The sequence below is a fragment of the Lonchura striata genome, chromosome 33, assembly GCF_050655825.1.
Source record: "Lonchura striata isolate lonStrDom1 chromosome 33, ASM5065582v1, whole genome shotgun sequence".
In the NCBI taxonomy this organism is placed as follows: Eukaryota; Metazoa; Chordata; class Aves; order Passeriformes; family Estrildidae; genus Lonchura; species Lonchura striata.
The window spans coordinates 4,870,181-4,892,169 of record NC_140735.1 but is presented as its reverse complement, the minus strand read 5'-3'; the positions used below and the strand labels follow the sequence as shown (position 1 = coordinate 4,892,169).

Sequence of the window (21,989 nt, the reverse complement as noted above, 5' to 3'; positions counted from 1 at the left end):
AGGGCCACACACAGTCCTCCCTGTTGTAAGAATAGAAGATCTAGTCCTCTTCTATTCTGCAGAACTACTTCCGATAAGGACCTTACTGACTTTTCCAATGCTGATATTGATTGTTCTATACGTTCCAAATCTTCGTCTACAGCAATCCTCAGGGAATTAAACTCCTTTGTTTGTTTTACTAGGGAGGCTACTCCCGTACCGATACCTGCTCCCCCTGCAAGCATTAAAAGTGAGACTGTAAGTGTGGTCAAAGGCTCTCGTTTTTGTATGTGGTGTTCTGGGATGTTTTGTACATTATACATATATTCGTTGGGGTGATAGATAATTTTGGGAATCACAGCCACCTGTATACAATAGTCAGAGGTTTCGTCAAATATTTCTAAGGAAATACAGGGGGTGAATCCTCCTTTTGAGCAGATCCACTTGGTGTTTTTAGCGGGAACTAGCCATTTAGCTGGAGTATCTTCCCGTTTAGCTTTAGTAACAGTCTCACATAAATATTCCAGGTGTGTGGGTACTCTGCCAATACATCGTCCCCTCCCCGTTATTGAAGCCAAAGTCATTCCTTTACCCCGGGAATCTTTCCAATTACATTGCGGGGGATTGCTACCATTAAGACATCTCGCCTTTTCAGATATCCTTACAGCTTCGTAAAATGGAGGCCTAACATCAAAGCAGAGCCAACAGCGTTCTGTTAATTCTGGCTGAGTAGCATTTAAGACTTTATATACTCCCTCCATTAATTTCCAGAGAGTGTTAAACCGGGAATCCCCACTTGGCGGTGTTGTAGGAGTTGTAGTTTGGTTATCCGTTATCAGGTTCCTAGCTGTTAAATCCCCAACTATTACAGGACTAGGGCCCACTGCCTGTGTGTCTGCTGGTACAGGCCCTTTCTTTATGGTAAATACGCTCCCTCTGTCTTTTCCAGGTTCCCAATACCGAAAGCCCCATGATCTTCCTACCATCCATCCTGGGTCTGTGGGCTCAGTTATGTTTAAATGCACAAATTGGCAACTCCCTTTCCACCCGCCCAAGAAGGCGCCACTAGAATCCTTTTGTGGAGGGGTACACCCATAGGGTCCCCATGATACTTTAAGAAATTTATCTCCTGCTGCTTGCCAGTCTGAGGCTATTGTTTCACACCCCCAGTACCCACAGAAATATTCTCCAGGGTAATTGCAATACCCCTTTCCTGGGTTCGATGCTGGACACATGTAAAATCCTGCGGTATTAAAACAGGGCTCTACAGGGGCTAGTTCACATAACTGTGGGATAAAACTAGGGGGTCCGGATGTTATCTGACTCCGAATTACCCTGCCATCTATTCCGGTTAGCGTCCACTTAAAGGGCTGGTGCAGAGCCGGGGAACCCTCCCCTTTATGTATGATACAAAGCACTAAAATACTTATAATCTGCCAATAAGGGTGGGGTCCTGACCTTGTTTTTACTGCATAATATCCTGTTTTCCCTTTTTGGGTTTGTTGCCTTTTTGGTGTTTCAGAGGTAATCAGACGGGTCGTCCAGGGGAACCTAGTACTCTGTTGGCAATAGTTGGAGCATTTCAGCATTATTCCATTGCGGGGGGACCTGGCTTTTTCCCCTCTGCCTCACTCGCCGACCCAGTTGCTTCGAGCCGCGAGGTGAACCATCTTCTCGGCAGCAGTGGTACTCGCCTGGGCGTCCCTTCCCCTGCTCCTGCCTAACCTTGTACTGATCCCAATTTTTATCCTTGACCGGGGGTGGGTTGCACGGGACCCCCTTTAGTTCCCTCCGACAACACCCTTTTATAATTTGGGCAACAAATGGAGTGGGTTCGTTAGTATGGAAACAAAAGTTTCCTGGATGCACTCGTTTTGTGTATATTTTCCACCAATCCTCAGACTCGAAACGAACCCACTGATTTTCCAATTCCCCTAATTTTAACACAATTTTGGTTAACTTTCGTTCAGCCTTATAGCATTCTGTACAGACCCCAGTTGGCGGCCTGCCCTTTTGGCAATGGACCCACCACCGTTCTTGGCAAACTTTACATGCAAAGCACACAAAAGGATAACAATCACAATCTACCTTATTACAAATTATCAAATAATCACTAACAAGCAGGTAATCATATCCCTTTTGTTCCCCTTTGTGATCAACTTGAATGGTACACACAGAGTTCATCGGTTTTTCTTAATGGTAACCTTCAATTCCCCAGGCAGGCTGGTCACTTTCCACTGGTCATCTGTGGTGATCGGACCTTTAACTCGACTGGCATGTGTCCACCCCTTCTCGGCTGTCCGTATCGCAGTTCCTGTGGTAAGCAGAACAACAAAGGGGCCTTCCCAACGTGGGGTTAAAGAATTTTCTTTCCAGGATTTAATAAGCACATTGTCCCCTGGTTTGATTTTATGTATTGTAATGTCTAAAGGTGGCCTCTGTGTCAACATCCATTTTTCCCTCAATTCCTGTCTTCGGCTCATAATTTGTATGATATAATGCTTAATCTGGGAATCCTTCAAGCATGGATGGTCTGTAGGGGCTTCCATATCATAAGGCATTCCAAATAGCATTTCAAATGGGGAGATTCCTACATCAGTTCGGGGTTGAGTTCGAATATTTAATAAAGCCAGAGGCAAACATTTTACCCATGACATCTTGGTTTCTAACATCAACTTCGTCAGTTGTTTTTTTATTTCCCCGTTCATCCTTTCCACTCTCCCTGAGCTCTGTGGATGCCAAGGAGTGTGATATTTCCACTGGGTTGCTAAGGCCGTTAAAACATCTTTTGCGATTTTAGAAGTGAAATGAGGTCCCCTATCTGAGTCTAAATATTCAATTAATCCATATCGGGGAATAATTTGTTCTAGTAACACTTTTACTACGGTATTTGAGGTGGCTCGGGCAGTAGGATAGGCTTCCACGTAATGGGTCAAATGGTCTACCAGTACCAATAAATATTTATACCTCCCCACTTTTGGTAATTCTGTAAAATCTACTTGTATGTGTGAGAAGGGTCTTTGTGCTAGCTCCCTGCCGCCCATTGGTCTTTCTCTCAGTTGTTGTTTATTCACTTTTTGACAAGTTAAACACTGTTGAGTTACCTGTTTTGCAAGGTTATAGACTCCTATACACATATATTTTATAGCAAATTGATCAACCAAGGCTTGTGTACCCCAGTGGGTTTTCTCATGGATTGCTTGTAGGACCCTCATTGCCATCCCTTTTGGGAGTACTTCCCGCCCGTCGGGCAATACCCATTTGCCTTCCTCTTTTTCTCTTATCCCCATCTGGCCTAATTTCTCCTTTTCTTTCACAGTGAAGTCTAGTATGTAATCAATAGGTCCATGAAACCAGCAATGTTTCTTTCGAGGGGTATCACAGGCACATTTTATTGAGTCTATCCCATAGTATTTCCAGCAAACCCAACACGGTGGATCTTCTAAGTCAGCTCCACAAGTGGAGCAATCCTCTCTCCTTGTGACAAGCCCTGTCCATGGCTTTAAATTCATCAGGGCCGCTCGTTTCACTTCCTGGTCCGCCAAATTGTTTCCTCGTATTGAATTTCCAATCCCTGCTTGATGTCCTTTTACATGGACAATGGCTATTTTCTCTGGCCCTCTCAAAGCTTGTAATACCTGCCGAATCAATTCTTTATGTACCAGCCCCTTTCCTGGTGAGTTCATAAGTCCCCTTTCTTCCCAGATTTTTCCAAAAGTATGAACTACTCCATAGGCATATTTAGAATCAGTGAAAATAGTCCCACTTTTTCCTTCCAATAATTTTAGAGCCCTAAGCACCGCATATAATTCGCATGCTTGGGCTGACCAGCTGGGGCTAAGGAGACCCGATTCTGCTGTCTTAAATGTTTTCCCATCTATTATAGCATACCCGGATTTCCTTTTCCCTTCCAGAACTCGAGAGGACCCATCTACATACAATCGAGTCCCTTCTTCTAGCTCTTCTTCCTCAAGATCCGGCCTTATTTTTGTTTGTTCCTCTATTTGTTGAAGGCAATCATGTGTTAGTTCTGTAATTGGTTCTCCATATAAAAACTGGGCCGGGTTTTGCAGGCTCGTTGTTTCTATACTTAACTTAGGAGAAGAGACTAGGATGCCTTCATACCTTAGAAGTCTGGCATCCATTATCCATTTATCAGCCTTCTGTTACAAAACTCCACAAATGTTATGGGGAGATATGACTTTTAGCTCACTTCCAAAGGTTATCTTCCCAGCTTCCTCTACCAGGAGAGCAGCAGCCACTATAGCCTGTAAGCATGTGGGCCACCCCCGGCTAACGGGATCCAGGAGTTTGGAGAGGTATGCTACTGGTTTCTTTTTCCCAGCCCAATCCTGAGCTAATACACCATATGCTACTCCCTCATTTGCACAAATAAATAAGTAAAATGATCTCTTCAAATCTGGAATGCTAAGGACTGGAGCATTGACTAGTTCAGTTTTTAATGCTTCTAATTGATCTTCATCATTGGTGCTCCATTTCAATAACCCATCATTAGTTAATTTTTCATATAAAAATTTGACTTTTCCACTAAAATTTTCGATCCATTGTCGGCAATACCCGAAGAGTCCCAGTAACTGTCGGACTTGTCTTTTGTTCTGTGGGGCCTGTAGGGAAAGTATTCCTTGGATTCTATCAGTGTCAAATTTCTTGGTTCCCCTTGTTAACCAGTGCCCAAGATATTTGACCTCTTCTTCTACAAACTGCAATTTTGGCTTAGAGACTTTAAGTCCCTTAAGGCTTAAATAATTTAGGAGGAGTTTTATACTTTCTTCCCTTACCTTTTTTTCCTCTTTCCCTGCAATTAATAAATCATCCACATATTGTAGTAACACCATCCCTTCCCCTAAAGAATAACCTTCCAGTACTTGTTCCAAAGCTTGTCCAAACAGATTTGGGGATTCTGTAAATCCCTGGGGAAGGACTGTCCACCTCAATTGTTGTTTTCTATGTGTATCTGGATCCTCCCATTCAAAAGCAAAATAATCTCTAGAAGTTTCCTTAAGGGGACAAGCCCAGAAGGCATCTTTGAGATCTATTACACTATACCACTGGTTTTCTGGGCCAAGTTGACTTAATAAAAGGGTATGTGGGTTAGCTACCACGGGGAACCTTTCAACGGTTCTTTTGTTAATTTCCCGTAAATCATGTACTAACCTATAACTACCATTGGGTTTCTTTACTGGTAAAATGGGGGTATTAAAAGGGGACATACATGGTTCTAAAAGTCCCTTTTCTAAAAGCCTTTCTATTTCTGGTTTCAGTCCTTGCCTCCCCTCCTTAGATATAGGATATTGCCTAATTCTGACAGGTATCTCTGGGTTCCTAATAGTTACTTCAAAGGGTTCAATATTCAATTTTCCTACACTATCAGGGGTATACCACACCTCTGGATTAATCTTTTTCTCATCCTCAGCCCGGAGAGAACACAATTTTACTGTCAGTTCTCCCTCACTAATCTCTATCCCTATCCCCAATTCAATCATCAAATCCCTTCCCAGTAAATTATAATCTGCTTCTGGTACTAATAAAAATGACCCAATTCCTAATTTGGAGTTACTTTCTAAGAGTACATCCTTGATTATAGGTACTCCAAAGGGTTCCCCTTTTGCTCCAATCACCTGTATGATTTCAGATGAAATCTTACACCATAGGGGAAGGGTCTGGACGGTCGATCTTTCTGCCCCTGAGTCCACAAGGAACTCATATTCTTGCTGCTGGGGACCTATTTTTAATTTTACCAGGGGCTCTGTTCTTTCTCTTGTCCCCAGCAGATAGAGCCCCTGACACCCCTAATCTTCCTTAAACTGCTTTTCATCAGCCATCCTTTGTCGACATTCCCGTTTCATATGTCCCTTTTTCCCACAGTAAAAACAAACAATCCTATCTCCTCCACCTTGTCTTCCTTCATGCACCTGTTGACCTGCTCCCTTCAAACCTCCTGGGTGACCACCACCCCTCCTTTGGGGAGATTGCCTCTGTCCTTCCCTTACAGCTGCTAACATAATCTTAGACTGCTTCTTGTAGTTCTCATCCTCCCTCCTAACATAAACCTTTTGAGCCTCCCGCAGTAACTCATCCAGCCCCCTTGCTTGCCACCCTTCTAACTTTTCCAACTTCTTTCGAATATCCACCCACGAATTTACCACAAAATGAACTTTCAACAATGTCTCTCCTTCAGGAGTGTTAGGGTCCACCCCTGAATATAACTGAAAGGCTTTTCTCAGCCTCTCCAACCACTCAGTTGGATCTCCATCCTTCTTTTGTTGTTCCTTGAATGCCTTTTGTACATTCCGTCCACGAGGGACAGCTTTCCTTATTCCCTGTATTATTATATTTCGCAAATCGCCCATATGGGTACGGTGTAACGCGTCTTGATTATTCCACTGGGGATTATGTAGGGGCCATTTAATATCTGCTAATGGTCCCTGTTGATGTTCATCATCCCAGATTCTCATGCCCATTTCTCTAATCATTCTTCTTTCTTCTGCAGAAAACAAAATCCCTAACATGGATTGCATCTCCTCCCAAGTATAAATATTAGGTCCCAAAAATTGATCCAACCGCTCTGCCACCCCTAAAGGATCTTCTAACAGATGTCCCATTTCCTTTTTAAATTCCCTAACATTCCCTGAGTTTAATGGAACAGATATATATACTATTCCCAGAATCTGGGCAGGCTGTCCTGGTTGCGCAGCATTTGGGTTAGGCACCATTCCCATTCCATGCTCTCTAAGGGGAAATATACCCAATTCTTGCTTTCCCTTTTGTCAGGTCTGGCTTCGGGTTACTCGCCGAGAACCCTCAGGGATATTTTCCTCCAACCTTTCACCTTCCGGTCCCTCATCCTCCGATAATTCTTGGGTGGGTGCCGAGGGACCCGGGTGGTCGATTAGTGAAGGTTCCAGGTGGGGGGGTATAAAAGTTGTGGCGGTGGAGGTGGCAATGGAAGAGGTGGGGGTGGTGGCGGTATGTATGGAGGGGGAATGCCTGGAGGTAATTCAATTTCTTTTGACCTCTTTTTCTTCCTCTCGGTATTGAGAGCAAATAATTTTGCCCTTGTCTCTCCTCCAGAGGGCTGCATATTCACTTTCTTCTAGATTAAAGGGTTCTTTTGAATTAACGTAAATATTTAAGGCCTGACAGATCCAATCCTCAGAAGACCCAAATACTGGCCAATATAACTGATCCCCTCTTATTTGTTTCCCCCCCACAAACTTCCATGCAGTAATGAGCCATTTTCACTTTATCTTTTCCCTTCCTAGAAGGAAAGGCATTCCAATATTTAATCATTAAGCCTAATGGACTATCCTCTGAAATATGGGGAAGTTTTACAGGGATTCCCCCACCCATGGGTTCAGCAGGCTTGCTTTTCCTCTGACCCATCTTCTGGAGTGCCTTCTCTCACACACACACTTGCTTCCCCCAATTCGTGGCCCAGTCCGTCGCCAGATATGGGAACCGCACTACTATGAGGTCCGCACTTGCTTGGGGAGTCCGAGCTGCCGGCCCCCCTCTCATACACCACACTCGTCACACTCCAGGATCTCCAACCCCCGACCAGGCGGTCCCATTCTCCCAGACCAGGCCTCCTCCGGACACCAGGTCCTTCACAAAATACTTACACCATCCGGTGTCTTCGCCTGGGGCTTCATGCACAAAGATTAAGGGGGTAGCCGGCAGTTCCTTGCTTGCTATCGGATTTTAGGTTCGTTGGTCAGAGTCCGTGGAGCAGTGTCCCCGTAAGGCCACTGTTAAAGCAAAGGCAGTGGGGCGCCTCCTTAGGACACCTCCTCTCCAGGTGTTCCGATCCGAGTCACGGCACCAAATTTGTTATAAGTTGAGCGAATAATTCGATTCAGCCTGTTAAGATCAATTAATAATTTTATTAATTACAGCAAGCGATAGCAAGCAAAACAGCGCTGGGTTCAGCTGTGAGCCTGGCTCCGCCAAAAGCTGACAACCTTTCCTTCTCTTCAGTCCCTTTTTATCTTGCATAAGTGGGGGTGATGAGTCTCGTTCCACCGTGGTTATCAGTCCCAGGAACAATGGGTTTCACAAGTAGGGTGGTGTGTCTCCTTCCACTGCGGTTTATCAGTTTCAGCAACAATGGGTTTCCACTGTGGTTATCAGTTCCAGCCAGTCCTGCAAAATCTTTCACAATCTTTGTTTGTGGTTACCAGTCAAGCCTGCAAATTCCATGTCCCGACTTCCCCCCCTTTTATCCTAATTTCATACTTTTGATGAACAAAAAAGTCAATGCAGTTTCTCACACTCTGTACCAGTCTATACTGGTCTATACTGCTCTGTACTGATCTATACTGCCCTGTACTGGTCTACACTGGTCTGTACTGGTCTATACTGGTCTGTACTGGTCCGTACTGGTCTGTACTGCTCTGTACTGGTCTGTACTGGTCTGTACTGGTCTGCACTGGTCTGTACTAGTCTGCACTGGTCTGTACTGGTCTGTACTGGTCTATACTGGTGTGCACTGGTCTGTACTGGTCTGTACTGGTCTGTACTGGTCTGTACTGGTCTATACTGGTCTGTACTGGTCTGTACTGGACCGTACTGGTCTGTACTGGTCTATACTGGACTGTCCTGGGCTGTACTGGTCTGTACTGGTCTGTACTGGTCTATACTGGTCTATAGTGCTCTGTATTGGTCTGTACTGGTCTATACTGGTCTGTACTGGTCTGTACTGGTCTGTACTGGGACAGAGTCGCGGCCCCGCTGCGGCGCAGGGGGCGTGGCCTGATCTGGGGGCGTGGCCTGCCCAATGACGTCACCCGGGCGGGGCCTGCAGGGGCGGGGCCCGCGCAGCAGCGGGGCTGGGCGGGGCCTGCGGGAGGGGCGGGGCCGAGGCTGAGGGCGGGGCCCTGTCGGGAACGGGGGCGCCGGGAGAGTGGGGGTCCGTCAGAACGGGGGGCGCATTTCGGCCGGGGGGTTACGGGCGGGCTCGGGGGATTGGGGGGCTGCAGGGACCGGGGTGCACGGGGCAATGATGGGGGGCGGGCGGGCGGGCGGGGCTGCAGGGACTGCGCTGTGCCGGGGCTGCAGCTTCCGCCCCGACCCGAGCGCTGGTGGTGCGGAGTCCTCAGCGAACGCGGGGCGAGCACCCCACATCTGAGCCCAGGAAGGCCTCGGCCCCCCGGGCCATGGGCTGGAGCTGGAGTACGAGATGGTGCCGAGCACCGGGGATTCCTGCCGGGCGCGGCACCTCTCGGCTGATGAGTTCGGTGCGGCCGCGGCTGTGGAAAGGCCGTGCAAGGGGGACTGGTGTGCATCGAGATCGGGGGGTATATTGGGGGTTATGGGGGTCTGAGGAGGCTTATTGGGCTCTGGAGGGGATGAGGGATTGGTGTACATCAGGGTCTGGGGCTACATGGGGAGTTATGGTGGTCTGGGGGGCTGCAGGGATTGGGGCACTTTGAGATGGCGATGTATATGAGGGTCTGGAGGACTGTTTGGGGTTTGAGGGGGTTGGAAGGATTGGGGTGCATCAGTATGGGGGATATATTTGAGGTTATTGAGGTGAGAGGAAGCTGAAGGGGTTGGGGTACATGGGGGATTGTGGTGGGGCTGCAATGCAGGGGTCATCTGTGGGTATTGGGGGCTTCATGGAGTGAAGCCCTTCTCACCCTGCCCCCCACCTTCCCCAGGTGTTCTGGAGACAGACATCACCCTCATCCCCATCATCATCCTCACGTTACTCATCAGTGAGCAGCTGGGGGAGATCTGAGCTTCAAGGGGGCCTGGGGGAGGCAGTGCTCTGAGAGATCCTGTGCTCACCCCTCCAGTCCCCCCAGACCTGTCTAGGGTGGCAGCTGCTCCACACCACCTGAAGAGGTTCATGGTGGCTGCCAGCATGGAGCATGAAGGGGGAGCTTGTGGGGTTATGGGCAGGTTTGTGGGGTCCAGCAGCAGCTGCAGGGACTGGAGAGCATCGGGCTCTGGGGAAGTTACATTGGGATTTGGGGGATCTTCAGAGACTGGGAGGTTCAAGGTCCAAGTGGCATATTGATATTTGATGGGGCTGGGGGTTCTGGGTGGGTTTGGGGGCCTTTCCCAGCAAAGTATAGGGGGTATGGGGGAGCACAGGGGCACTTTGAAGTCATGGGAGTTAATGAGGGGCTTGGGGGAGTACAGGAGGTGTAGGGGTGCACAGACCCTCATGTCGGGGATATGATGAAGGGAGGTGCCCAGCCCTCCCCATACCCCCATGCTGGCTGCTTCCTCCACCCCATCAGCTTCCTCATCTTCCTCCTTGTGCTCATCCTGCTGGGCAAGTGCTTTTCCATCACAGGTACCACGGAGGGTATGGGGAGGTGACTGGGGAGCACGGGGGCAGCTGTGGGTCACTATGGGGCAGTCAGGGGTCCCTATAGAACATTTGCAGGGGGTCTGTGGGGTAGTTTGGGGGTCTCTATGGGGCACCCAGAGGGTTGGTGCTTTCAGAGACCTCATTAGACTGGGGAACTCCATCCAGCTCTCCATGAACGTCACCCTGTACAGTGTCACCCATATCACACTGCTCACCTACAAGGCCCAGGTGAGACCCCTACACCCACCTGTATTTTTGCTGTATATAGAGGGTTTGTGGGTTATTTGGGGGGTATTTTGGGATGCAGGGGCAGTTCTTTGCCCACAAGGAGGTACATTTTGGGGGGCAGTTCTTTGACCACCATGAAGTGCTTTATAATTGAGGTTCAGGTGAGACCCATGTGCCCAGCTGTATTTGGGGAATATGGGAGGCATTTGAAGGGATATGGGGTATTTGGATGGTGTTTGCTTTGTGGAGTTTGTCTTTGGGGGGAGAGGCAGTTTTTTGACCCTGGTCAGGTGATGTACCCCTACAAGTCACCTGTGGGGCACAGGCTCATTGTGCTGCAGTTCAGGGCCTTCAGCTGGTTGTGCAGTGCCATTTCCATCACTGTCACCATTGTCCTTGAGCACTGCTACTTCTACCTGCCCTTCCTGGGGGCTTATGCCCTCTGGTGACTCCTGGGGTACCTGGAGGACACCGGAGGTCTCTCAAGGGGGTCTCATGAGGCTCTCACAGGGGTGTCACAAGGGTAAGTCTCATAGAAGTCTCAAAGTGGTCTTGCAGGCAGAAAACTCTTCAAGGAAAAATGCACTCAGTTTCCACTGGCAAGTCCTCAGGCAGAATTGAAGGGCTGATGTTACTTCAGACCCTCTGGAAGGGACCTCCAGGTCATATTTACAAGAGGCGAGCAACAAGTACCATGATCAGAGCTGGAGGGGCCCTGGCTCCAGCCAGGTGTGGGAAAAGGACAATGGGGTCTGTTGGATTGTGTGGATCCATGGCCTGGCACAGCAGAGCCACAGGAGCAGCCTTAGTTGACATGGGTGGATAATGTACCCTGATGCCATCATGCAGGGGCAGAATCCATCTCTGTTTCTGGGATGACAGGGGGGTCCCAACAGGGACTATACTGGGGGCTGAAATGCTCCTGACTGGGCATGAGTGGCAGAAAAATGCAGTTGTTACTGGCCTAGAGGCTCCGTGTATCCTTGGCATATGTCACCTCAGGAGAGGTATTTCAAAAACCCAAAAGGACACCGCCGGGCTTTGGGAGAGCTGCTGTGGATAAAGAAGAACTTAAGACAGCTGAATCTCTTGTTTGGTCTTTCAGAGGACCCTTCTGCTGTGGGACTGCTGAGGGTTGAAGAACAGCAGGTACTGATGGCCAGCCCAGCAGTGTCCCATCGGCAACATGGCACCAAGTGGAACTTCAGGAAGCTGTCCATGAGCTGATCCGGGCGCTGGAGAGCTGGGCGTGCTCAGCAAGACTCGCTCACCCCTCAATAGCCCCACATGGCCCCTGCCTGAGTCCCGTGGAGAGTGGACACTGGCAGCGGGCTGTCATGGCCTGAATGAAGTCCCACCATCACTGAGTGCTGCCATGCTGGACGTGTTGGAACTTCAGCGTGAGCTGGAGTCCAAGGCAGCAAAGTGGTGCCACAGCAGAGAAAGCTTTTGAGAAAGAGGATAAGGTAATTCAGATCCTCCTGAAGGCTGGTTTTGCCATAAAACAGGGTAAAGTCAAGTGACCTGCCCAAGAAATTCAGTTTTTAGAAGTAAAATAGCAAGATGGACATTGTCAGATTCCAGCGGATGTGGTCAACAAAATAGCAGCCATATCCCCACTGACCCACAGGAAGGAAACACAGGCTTTCCTGGCACTGTGGTATTTTGGAAAATGCATATTCCAGGTTACAGTCAGATTGTAAACCCTCTCTATCATATGACAGACAAGGAAGAAGATTGATTTCACGTGGGGTCCTTCACAGCAACAAGCTTTTGAACAAATTAAAGAGGAGATTCTTCCTTACAGTAGCCGTTGGAGCAGACAGGAGAGGACAAGGTGTGGAAAAAATGCTCCACACTGCAGCCAGGGAGAATGGTCCACCCTGGAGCCTCCAGCAGAAGGGACCTGGGGAAGTTGGAGGACCACCCTGTGGTTCTTGAGTCTGGGATACAAAGGATCTGAGGCCAGCTATACCCATACAGCACTCTGCAGCTTATGAGGAGGTTCCATCTGTTTCAGAAGGGACTGGCACTGAAGCACAGCTCCCACTGGCACCTGACTGCCAGTGCTGGGACGGGATGTTCAAAGGGAATGATATCTTGGAAGTCATTACAAACTGGCCCTGTGGCAAAATTTTCAGATTATCATCAGAAGGGGAAGAGGTGAAGGTGGCACATGCTAGGGAGGCCCGGACTACCAGGAAATGAAAAGCATCACTCTCTCTTTCCTGATTGTTCCTGCCATATTGTAGGTATGCATCAAAAATGGAAAGCTGCTGTGTGGAGTCCTACTCCATTAACCCCTTTGCCTCCTAAGAGATAAAAAAAAGGGAAAACAATACAAAAAGGTGACTGTCACTAGGCTATACTTGCCACCTTGGTGTGTCAGAAAAAACCCTTCAGAGGAGGTTTCGCTGATTAGACTGGTCCTCAAAGCTTCGAGGGTTGTCGGCCACCCCCAGAGAAATCCCCCAGAAAATTGGGGTTTTTCTCTCTGATAGTGATTTAGAATCCAGAGGAGATCCAATGGAGATGCTTCCAAAAGGCTCAGTAAAGCCTCAAGGTCAGGGCCCAGTTGTGCATCAATTGAAAATGTGGGTGTTAGAGTAGTGGTTGCTGCTGCCTATCATCTGTCTCCTGCAGAAAAGCAAGTTGAGATAACCTTCAGTCAATGCAGTCAGACCCTCACTTAGCACCCACCACAGCTGGCTCAGCGACAGAGGCAAGAAAGGCTCTTTTTGCAGGGTTTTATTCCAGTGGAGGATATCACATGTGGCTGAAGGGAGCTCAGCGAGATAAAAGAGGGGGACCACGTGGAAGAGACAGCTTGAGAAGGGGAAGGGGTGGGGGATGGAGCTAAGGGCTGGGCAGAGGGGTTTGGTCTCCAGGGAAAGGGGGGTGGCCACCAGGGCTACCGATCCTGTGAGGGGACAGGGAAAGGAGAAACCAGGGGAAGTTGCACAGGGGAAGTTGACACAGAGGCCCAAATGCGAGACTGCTTTTCCCCCCAGGAGGACTGGCTCTGTGGTGAGCAGTTACTGCTGTTGCCAAGGCTGAGGACTTGGGAGTGAGGTGGGAGAGTTCATGGGATGCTACATGCTACATGGCAACTTATGGAAGCCACTGAAGGACAAGGTGGCTCCAGGCACGTTACAGAGCTTAAAGCCTAAAGCCGTCTAGCTAGCTTTGGACATGGCTGAATGAGAGAAATGGCCAACTCTACCTCAGCTCTGACTCATGGATGGTGGCAAGTGCTCTGTGGGGTGGTTGGAACAATGGAAAAAGGACAATTGGCAGCACAAGGGAAACCCATTGGAGCTGCTGGGCTGGGGCAGGACATCACTGCCCAGGGGACAAGCTGGTTGTGAAAGTCCCTCCTGTGGGTGCTCACGTACCCAGGAGTCGGGCACTGATGAGCATCACAGCAATGGACAGAGGGATGGGGCTGCCAGGATTAAAGTGTCCCAGGTGGGTCTGGACTGGCCACACAAGGCTGAGTTATTTCTGACTCAGTGGGCCCACGATGCCTCAGGTAGCCAGTGTTTCAGGGGCAGATGAGAGGCTGTCCGGGCGAAGTAAAGACCTTCCTGTCCTGGAACATTTTGTGTGGGAGCAATCCGTGGATGGACCCAAATTTTGAGCTTAGCGCCAAATTTAGGAGGTTGGGCTCAGAAAGTGAATGAAAGCACATTTCCTTGGGAGGAGAAACACCTAGTCTTACTGTTAGTGCTGCAGATGATTGTTGGCCCAGGAAAGGAAAAGGCAAACAAGACCTATCTCTCAAGACACCTATTCTGTTGGAGAAATCCTTGGACATATTCCTTAGTAGAGGTGGTTTCCAAATTCCTCATATGTGCTCCCGAAAGGGAATGACAATATTTTTCCTTGGAAAATAAAGCACTAGTCACAGTGTTTTAGGATGAAAACATTTTGCTGGCCTTCACCTCCACCTGGCAGATGATCATCTGCAGCACCGTCAGTCGGACAAGGTGTTTCCCTTCACAAGAATAGGTGCTGTCATTCACGTTGAGGAACCTAGCTGCAGCATTTGGAGCCGAGTTCCAGTATTGAATACATCTAGGGCTCTAGACATTGCTCTCACACCAAACAGACTAGGACAGGAAACTCTTGCTGGCATTTTCCTCCCCTCTCCAGTTTATAATCTGAGGCTAGCTGCTTTCCTTCCCATGCAAAAGCACTGTCATTCCATTTCAGGAGTCAAAACTTTTGTAAACCACCTCCAATATTGAATATGTCCAAGGATTGCTGCCAAACAAAGACTCCAGGACAGAAAGGTTTTGCTGACTTGTCTCTCTACTAGGCAGATGATCATCTGTTGCACCAACATTAGGACTGGGAGTTTCATTTTCTGGGAAAGGTACTGTCATTCACTTGGAGGGCCTGGGTTCTGGCATTTGGATTCAAGCTCCAATATTGAATGTCTAAGGATTGCTGCCACACAAAACATGTGAGAACAGAAAGCTGTTGCTGGCTTTTACCTTTACTTTGCAGTCATGTGAACACCACCAGCAGGACTATGTGTTTGCCTTCCCAAAGAAAGGTACTGTCATTCATGTCCAGGAGCACAGTTACAGCATTTGGAGCCACATGCCAATACTAAATACTTCCAGTGGATGTCTAACACAGGACGATCCAGAGCAGAAAGGTCTTTGTGGCCTTTACCTCCCCTGAGAAGCATATCTGCGCTAGAAACAGTGGGTTAGGTCCTTTCCTTCCCGTAGAAAATCACTTTATTCCTCTTCAGGAGTCCACCATCTCACTTTGGATACAACTTTCCAACATGACATATATCCAAGGATTGCTCTCACACAATATGTGCCAGGTCAGAAAATTATTACTGAATTCTACCTCCCTGGGCAGCATGTAATCTGCACGTTGAACCCTGGGCCTAGGGGCTTTCCTTCCCCTGTAAAAGTGTTTCAATCATCTTTAAGGAGCTCATCCACTGAAACCTGGATACCACCTCCAGCACTGAAAACATCCAAGGATTGCTCCCACACAAAATGTGGACAGACAGTGTGTTAGCATTCAGGAACACACATAATCACGGGATATGATCATCTGCAGGTGCTTTTATTGAGAACTCTGGCAATCAGGGGTACAGACCCAAATCTGACTCAGACATAGATTTCGAGCTGAATGTATTTTATATTCTATCGTTATATAATCTACATATTAATTATTAAAATTATGTTGTTCTATTGTATACATTGACATGAGTTTCTCATGATCTTTCTGAGGCCCCTTACCACAGTTTCTCATGATTATTCTTACGATTAAACAGTAATTATATTTAATTACTAAACAATCATCACATCTAACAGTCATATCATTTATCATGTACTAGCTACACAGGTGCAGTTCTAGCAAGGTACAAATCCTTCATGTACCTAGGACATTTATTTTTTTTTTCAGGGCCTACAAAGCTTAATTTTCCTTTTAACCCTAAATCCCCTTGATTTTAAAACCCTTTTACTATCAAGATCAGTGAAAGCTTTCTGATCTGGCAGCTTTTGTATGAGAGTCATCTCTGGGCACATATAATATGGGAGGTGGTATCCACATTTGAATAATCGCTTCTGGATGAGAATGAGAGTTCTTTTCTGTAGGAAGGAAAGCACGTGGCCCCAGTGTTTGTGATGCTGATGAGAGGCTGCACAGGGGAGCCAGGGAACGCCAGCCAAGATCTCTCTATCGTGGCACCTTTTTGGTGGGATCCATCCTTGGACGTAATAATGGAAGTGTTACCTAATTTGGGTAATGGGTAAAATCCCTGGTCATACTCAATTAATTGCACTTACAACTGACAAGCACGTGTGGTGTAGAATGCATGTACTAAGTTACCTTACTTCCTAGCTTAAATAAAAGAAGTAATTCTACCCTGTGGGTTGAATTTGTTAATTTAAACTTGTTAAATTTGTTTCCTGCTGGCAGGGATTGCTCCTGCAATAAGGATAAGCTGTCCTTTGATAGTTAACTTGATCTTCAGTGGGGGTGTGCTGGAATTGTTACTGATACCATTCCTGGATAGAAACAGTATGTGTCTCCTGGACAGGTTACCCCTTAGTGGCTCAAGTTGTTTAATCACTCAGAATAATGACAAAAGTCCTTTTTCCAACTCAGAATCCCCCTGTTCCATCTCTTTTAATGCGGTTGAGTTGAATGGTGAATATTTCTTTGGTCTTTCATGGTGCTAGGCCTTGATATCCTTCAGGAGGAATCTCAACCTCTATTTTATGAAGTGCTTGCCCACTGCTGTTGCTGCTTCCAGTGTTTTCAGTGGGGTCTTCTGCAATGGCAATGTCAACAGCAAACACTGGCTAAACACTGGCAAGTTCTATGAGACTGGAGTGTGTTAAAATGATCACTGGCCAGTGTCTCAGACAGGAGAGATAGAAGTGGGACTGAGTGATAGTTCCTTTCTTCTCTTAACCTGTCACCACCCCATCAATGCCCAGGCACATGGGTGTTTATATTGTGGCTGTTAGGTTTACAGCATTGGCTACGTCAGCTGTTAGTGGGGACAAATTGGTCAGAACTTCCGAAATTCCACTTCTCCCTGCAGCAGAAATCCAGCACGGGGATACTAGCAGTGCTTGGACCAGGGGTGCAGGTGCCACATGGAGTCAGCACAGTCTCTGGACTCCTTTTATGCTTTGGGCCAATGTTCAAACATTAACGTTGAGTCCCTGCCATCAGGCAGACAACAGATTTGATTGTTCAGAATATCAGATTTGACTGTTCAAAACACCGCAATATTGTCATTGTGATCCTTGATTGCAAAGCAAGTAGCCAATATCCACATCTCATCCAGGACCTATAAATTAACCTTAGCAGCTTGGTAGATAACATTTGCTCCTTTTACTAAAGTGATTTTGACACTTGGCATCCGGGTCATACACCCAGCTTCTCGGCATCCTGCTTTGTTAGTGCTGAATGCTGTGTTCCTGTATCTGTTAGAAATGTAATTAGTCATTGGCAAGAGCCAGTGTGAATGTGGATGTGTGGGTCATTAGTACGTATGTATTGATGGGGTTTGTATTGATGTATTGATAGAGATTAGTACATATGTATTGATGGGGTTTGTATTGATGTATTGATAGGGATTAGTACATATGTATTGATGGGGTTCCACTTACTGCATTTCAGTCTCACTTGGCTTGTGCCTGGGATGCTTCTGCCAGTCAGCCACCTGAATGGACTCTGCACAACACAGGGGGAATTGGGAGCTTGCTTAAGCATCACCTTTACCATTTCTTTCCGTTTTCATCTTTTCTCCTTTTCCTCCTGGAAATGTTTCTGCAAATGTTCAATTCAGTAACGGGGATAAATCAGGTTACCTCTCAAGTCTAGTTTCTCTCTTCTATACTTTTCCCTATTCAAATTCTCAAATAATTGTCTTTCCTTACACTCTGCTGAAGCAATTAGGGTCCCGAGATGATCTTTCTCAGTCATAAGTTTGTGCACTTGGATTCTCAGTTTTTCTCCTGTCTCCATCTCAGAAGCCAGTGGTGACTTTGATACCTCATTTTTTGTGTGAGTCTTATTTTTGGTGAGCCTCCTTAACTGCAGCCGGCAGCACCCAACTCGCTGAGGATGGCAAAAGTTGATTCTGAGACTCCAATTAACAACATTAGCCTGTGGGGCCATAGTAATTATAGGTCTCTCAGGAGTTCCAACTCCCACATCAGCATTTTATCCTGCTTGTGGCAAGGGAGTGCTGATATGTGGATGAAAAATTGCAACTTTACAATTTTAATAAAGATTTGTTGGGAAACGGTAATTTTATTTTTTTTTTCTAGGGCTGGGCACACACCAGGATTTCCCTTGCTGCAGGGATCTCTCTTTAAAGGGCATGAGCGCCCCTTGGGGATTCTCGATCTTTTCTTTATCTTGCACTAATTTACATATATATATAGAATCTTATAATAGGTTCATGCATATTCATTCTGTTGATTTTGCCTTACAATTTACAGTTGGCCCTTTGTACAGAGTACAAATTCCTTTGTCTCTTTTTTCAGACTTCTTTTTCTCTTAGTTTTAGAGTTCAAGGGGCCCCTCTTATCTCTTCACCTTGGAGATTACATTCTTTTCTCCTTGGCTGGGACAGTTTTACAAGCACAGCAGAGTTAACAGAATAAACAGCATATTTCACTCATGTTAGCAAGCCACTATGCAGTACACTTCACCTAAAGCCAGATGGATTTTCTACCCTGTTAAATCTTACTCTGTTTCAGTGCGATTTTCCTTTTCCCCTAGCACTATATCCTCCAGAACAGTAGTGGATTTATTTATTTTATTTATCACTTTATTTTTTTTTATTTAATTTATCACTTTATTTAAGTTATTTTTTACTTATTTATTTAATCACTTTATTTTATTTATTTATTTTATTTATTTATTTATTATCACTTTAAGTTATTTTATTTATTTATTTATTTTATTTATCACTTCTCGAGAAATCCCTTTCTGCATTCCATCGTGCACTGGGACCCCGGTGCTCCCTTTTGGGCACTCCACTTCCTTGCTGCCATTCTAATCTCATGATTGTTGCTCTCTTTACTGACTGTTCAGTAAAGAAAAAATAATTAAAAAATCCTTCTGATGTCAAATGTACATAGTAAATCACTAAGGGGCACTAACTAATTCAAAAATTTACATTAAGTAAAATAATTTACTTATCATCTTAAGGAAAGGGGGGAATGAGACAGAGCGAACAGTGTAGAAATCCATTTGGATTTAAGTAAAATGTGCCACTTTGAGCTTGCTAAATGTGCTGTTTAGTCTAATAACTGCAGCACTTGCAAAACTACCCTGGCTAAAGAAAATTAATGCAAATTTCCACACTAAAAGATAAGAGGTAAGAAAGACTCCTCAGACCTTAAAACAAACAAAGCAAAGTGACCAAGAGTTCTTTTTGTACTTTCTGACATATACCTGAGTATAACTAGCTATAAGTATAATGTGAAATCAGCAGAGGTGAGGGCTCCTGGGCGCCGGGGTCCCCATGGCAGGGGGCTCAGCTGTCTCTGTATACACAGATGCAGGCAGATAATCACGAAAAGCTGCTCTCACCTGGAATGAGCAAGGACCATGGAATCATAACATTTTAGAGGGACAGAAATCAGACACTTTGCAGACTTTAGAACTTTTAGCTATTGTTTGTGCATTTTGTCGATGGATGCATGACCCTATAAATGTTGTGTCTGATTCCTTGTATGCAGTTGGAGTAGCACAGCGTATTGAAGATGCATTGCTGCGAGAAGTACAGAATCAATGCCTGATTCCACTTTCTGCACAATTCCAATCAGCTATTAGACAAAGATCTTCTCCATATGCTGTTTTTCACATCAGGAGTCACAAGTGGATGGAAGGATTAGGGGAGGGCAATGCTTGTGCTGATCAGCTGGTATCAGTGACTGTACCCATGGAGAATTCTACAAAAGCATGCAATGCTCATGCCTCATTTCATCAGAATGCAAAAGGGCAACGACGTTGCTTTGATATTACCATGGAGGAAGCCCGAGGAATTGTCAGAGCATGTCCAGACTGTAGTCATCACAATGGACCAGGTCTTGGCCTGGGGGTAAATCCCTGAGGTCCAGGCCCCACTGAGTTGTGGCAAATGGACGTGACTCATGTGAATGAATTTGGGCGTTTACGTTATGTCCATGTGGTCATTGACACCTACAGCCACTTCATTTGGGCCTCCCCACAAGCTGGAGAGAAAGCAATTCATGCTATTCAACATTTAACACTGTGCTTTGCTATCTTAGGGGTACCTAGAGTTATTAAAACAGATAATGGTCCTGCATAAGTAGGGAAGAAAGTTAATTGCTTTTGGCAGCAATGGGGTGTTAAGCATATTACAGGAATACCACACTCTCCCACAGGACAAGCTATAGTAGAAAGGGAAAACCAAACTCTAAAACAGTATCTTGCAAAATTTAAGATAATTACTGATCCTCAGGAAAGATTGGGAAAAGCATTGTTTACTTTAAATCATCTTTGTATATTTGGTGTTCATGATATGCCACCTGCCTAGGTACATGGGATACTTGCAAAACAAGGTGTTGATAAGCCAATGACTGTAATGCATAGGCATCCTGCTACAGGGATAGGTCAGGACCAGCACCTGTAAATGATATGGGTAGAGGTCATATGTGTGTGTCTACACCTACAGGGCCCTTGTGGGTTCCCAGGAAGTGGACACGTCCTGTTTCAACACGGCTGCCAACACCTCTGCCGAAGACTCCACAGATGACAACTTCAGCTTGAGCCTATTCTACAGGAAATAAATTATGTTCTAAGGAACAAAATGATACTTTTGACTCTGATACTGTCAATTTTGTTGCAAGCTAATGTTTGGGCTCCTGCACAACCAAGAACAAACATATGGGTTACTTTAGCTAAGGTGACAAATCGGAGTGCTGTCTGTCTCTATCCTCACCTGGAAATCCATTCTCTACCTGTCTGGTAGGGATACCTGTTGACAATTGGCCTTGCCCTCAGAACACACCATCTTGTAAGGTGACAAATCCCCAAAATAATGTGGATAATTGGGATTCTTGGGTTCCTCACCTTCCCCCTGCTCCTCTTGAACCACAAGAGTTAGAGCTTTTGGGATCAATTCAAGCTGATGCATGCATTGTTTTTAATTGAACTGGTATGGAGCAACAAAATCCTGACAAGTATCCGGCATCAGTAAATTCCAGTCTCCCAATATATAGAAATTCTTCCTATTGGTGTAATTACACTTCAGCACATGTTTCAGTTTCTTCCAGTTCTCCACTGCAGCTACCTGCTGGGTACTTTCTCATCTGTGGAGATTGTGCCTGGTCTGGTATCCCTTCTAAACTCAAAAGAGGTCCTCGCACAATTGGTTGACTGTCTCTACTGACACCTACTATGTCCATGATATTACAGATGTACCGACAACATAGACAAAAAAGGATGACCCATGCATTTCAGAGCAATTGTAGGGATGATGCTAAGTTTTGGTCCACAGAAGCAATTGTTACTTCTTCTATATTTGTCCCTGGAGCAGAAGCAGCTAGATCACTTACACTGTTAAACAGACTAGGTTGTTGGCTTGCCAACATCTGCTGCATTATCTAGTCTCTTGTTGGATGTAGATTCTATTTGGCATGCTACTTTACAGAATCGTGCTGCTATTGACTTTTTACTATTGGCTCAGGGACATGGCTGTGAAGATTCTGAGGGAATGTGCTGCATGAATCTGTCTGATCATTCTAAGTCGATACATAAGCAGATTAGTGAATTGCACAGGCTTACTGCTCAGTTACAACAACAACATGGCTTTGGGTTAGATGACTGGATAAAATCATTAAGTCTAGGACCATGGTTTCGCTCTATCATTCAATATCTGATTATGCTTGGTTTAGTGATTTTGCTGATT

The 21,989-nt window shown here is 46.1% G+C and overlaps 2 protein-coding genes across 2 annotated transcripts in view; both read left to right on the top strand.

The window, feature by feature from the left end:
• LOC144247979 (uncharacterized) overlaps positions 1 to 21,989 on the top strand; it is a 216,383-nt gene that overhangs the window by 48,538 nt on the left and 145,856 nt on the right. The window lies entirely within an intron of this gene.
• Positions 9,179 to 10,998, top strand: LOC146764525 (transmembrane protein 145-like). The gene is made up of 6 exons (XM_085564519.1): positions 9,179 to 9,236; positions 9,660 to 9,716; positions 9,798 to 9,903; positions 10,248 to 10,325; positions 10,456 to 10,549; positions 10,840 to 10,998. The coding sequence occupies exons 1-6, from the start codon at positions 9,179 to 9,181 to the stop codon at positions 10,996 to 10,998; spliced, it is 552 nt and encodes a 183-aa protein (XP_085420645.1).

Bases quoted from the DNA above. Each gene is read 5' to 3' on its own strand.
- LOC146764525 (XM_085564519.1), top strand. From the start codon at position 9,179: ATGGTGCCGAGCACCGGGGATTCCTGCCGGGCGCGGCACCTCTCGGCT. The intron at 9,904-10,247 runs GTTTGTGGGGTC...CCACCCCATCAG, and splicing joins GCTTGTGGGGTTATGGGCAG to CTTCCTCATCTTCCTCCTTG. The intron at 10,326-10,455 runs GTGACTGGGGAG...TGGTGCTTTCAG, and splicing joins ACCACGGAGGGTATGGGGAG to AGACCTCATTAGACTGGGGA.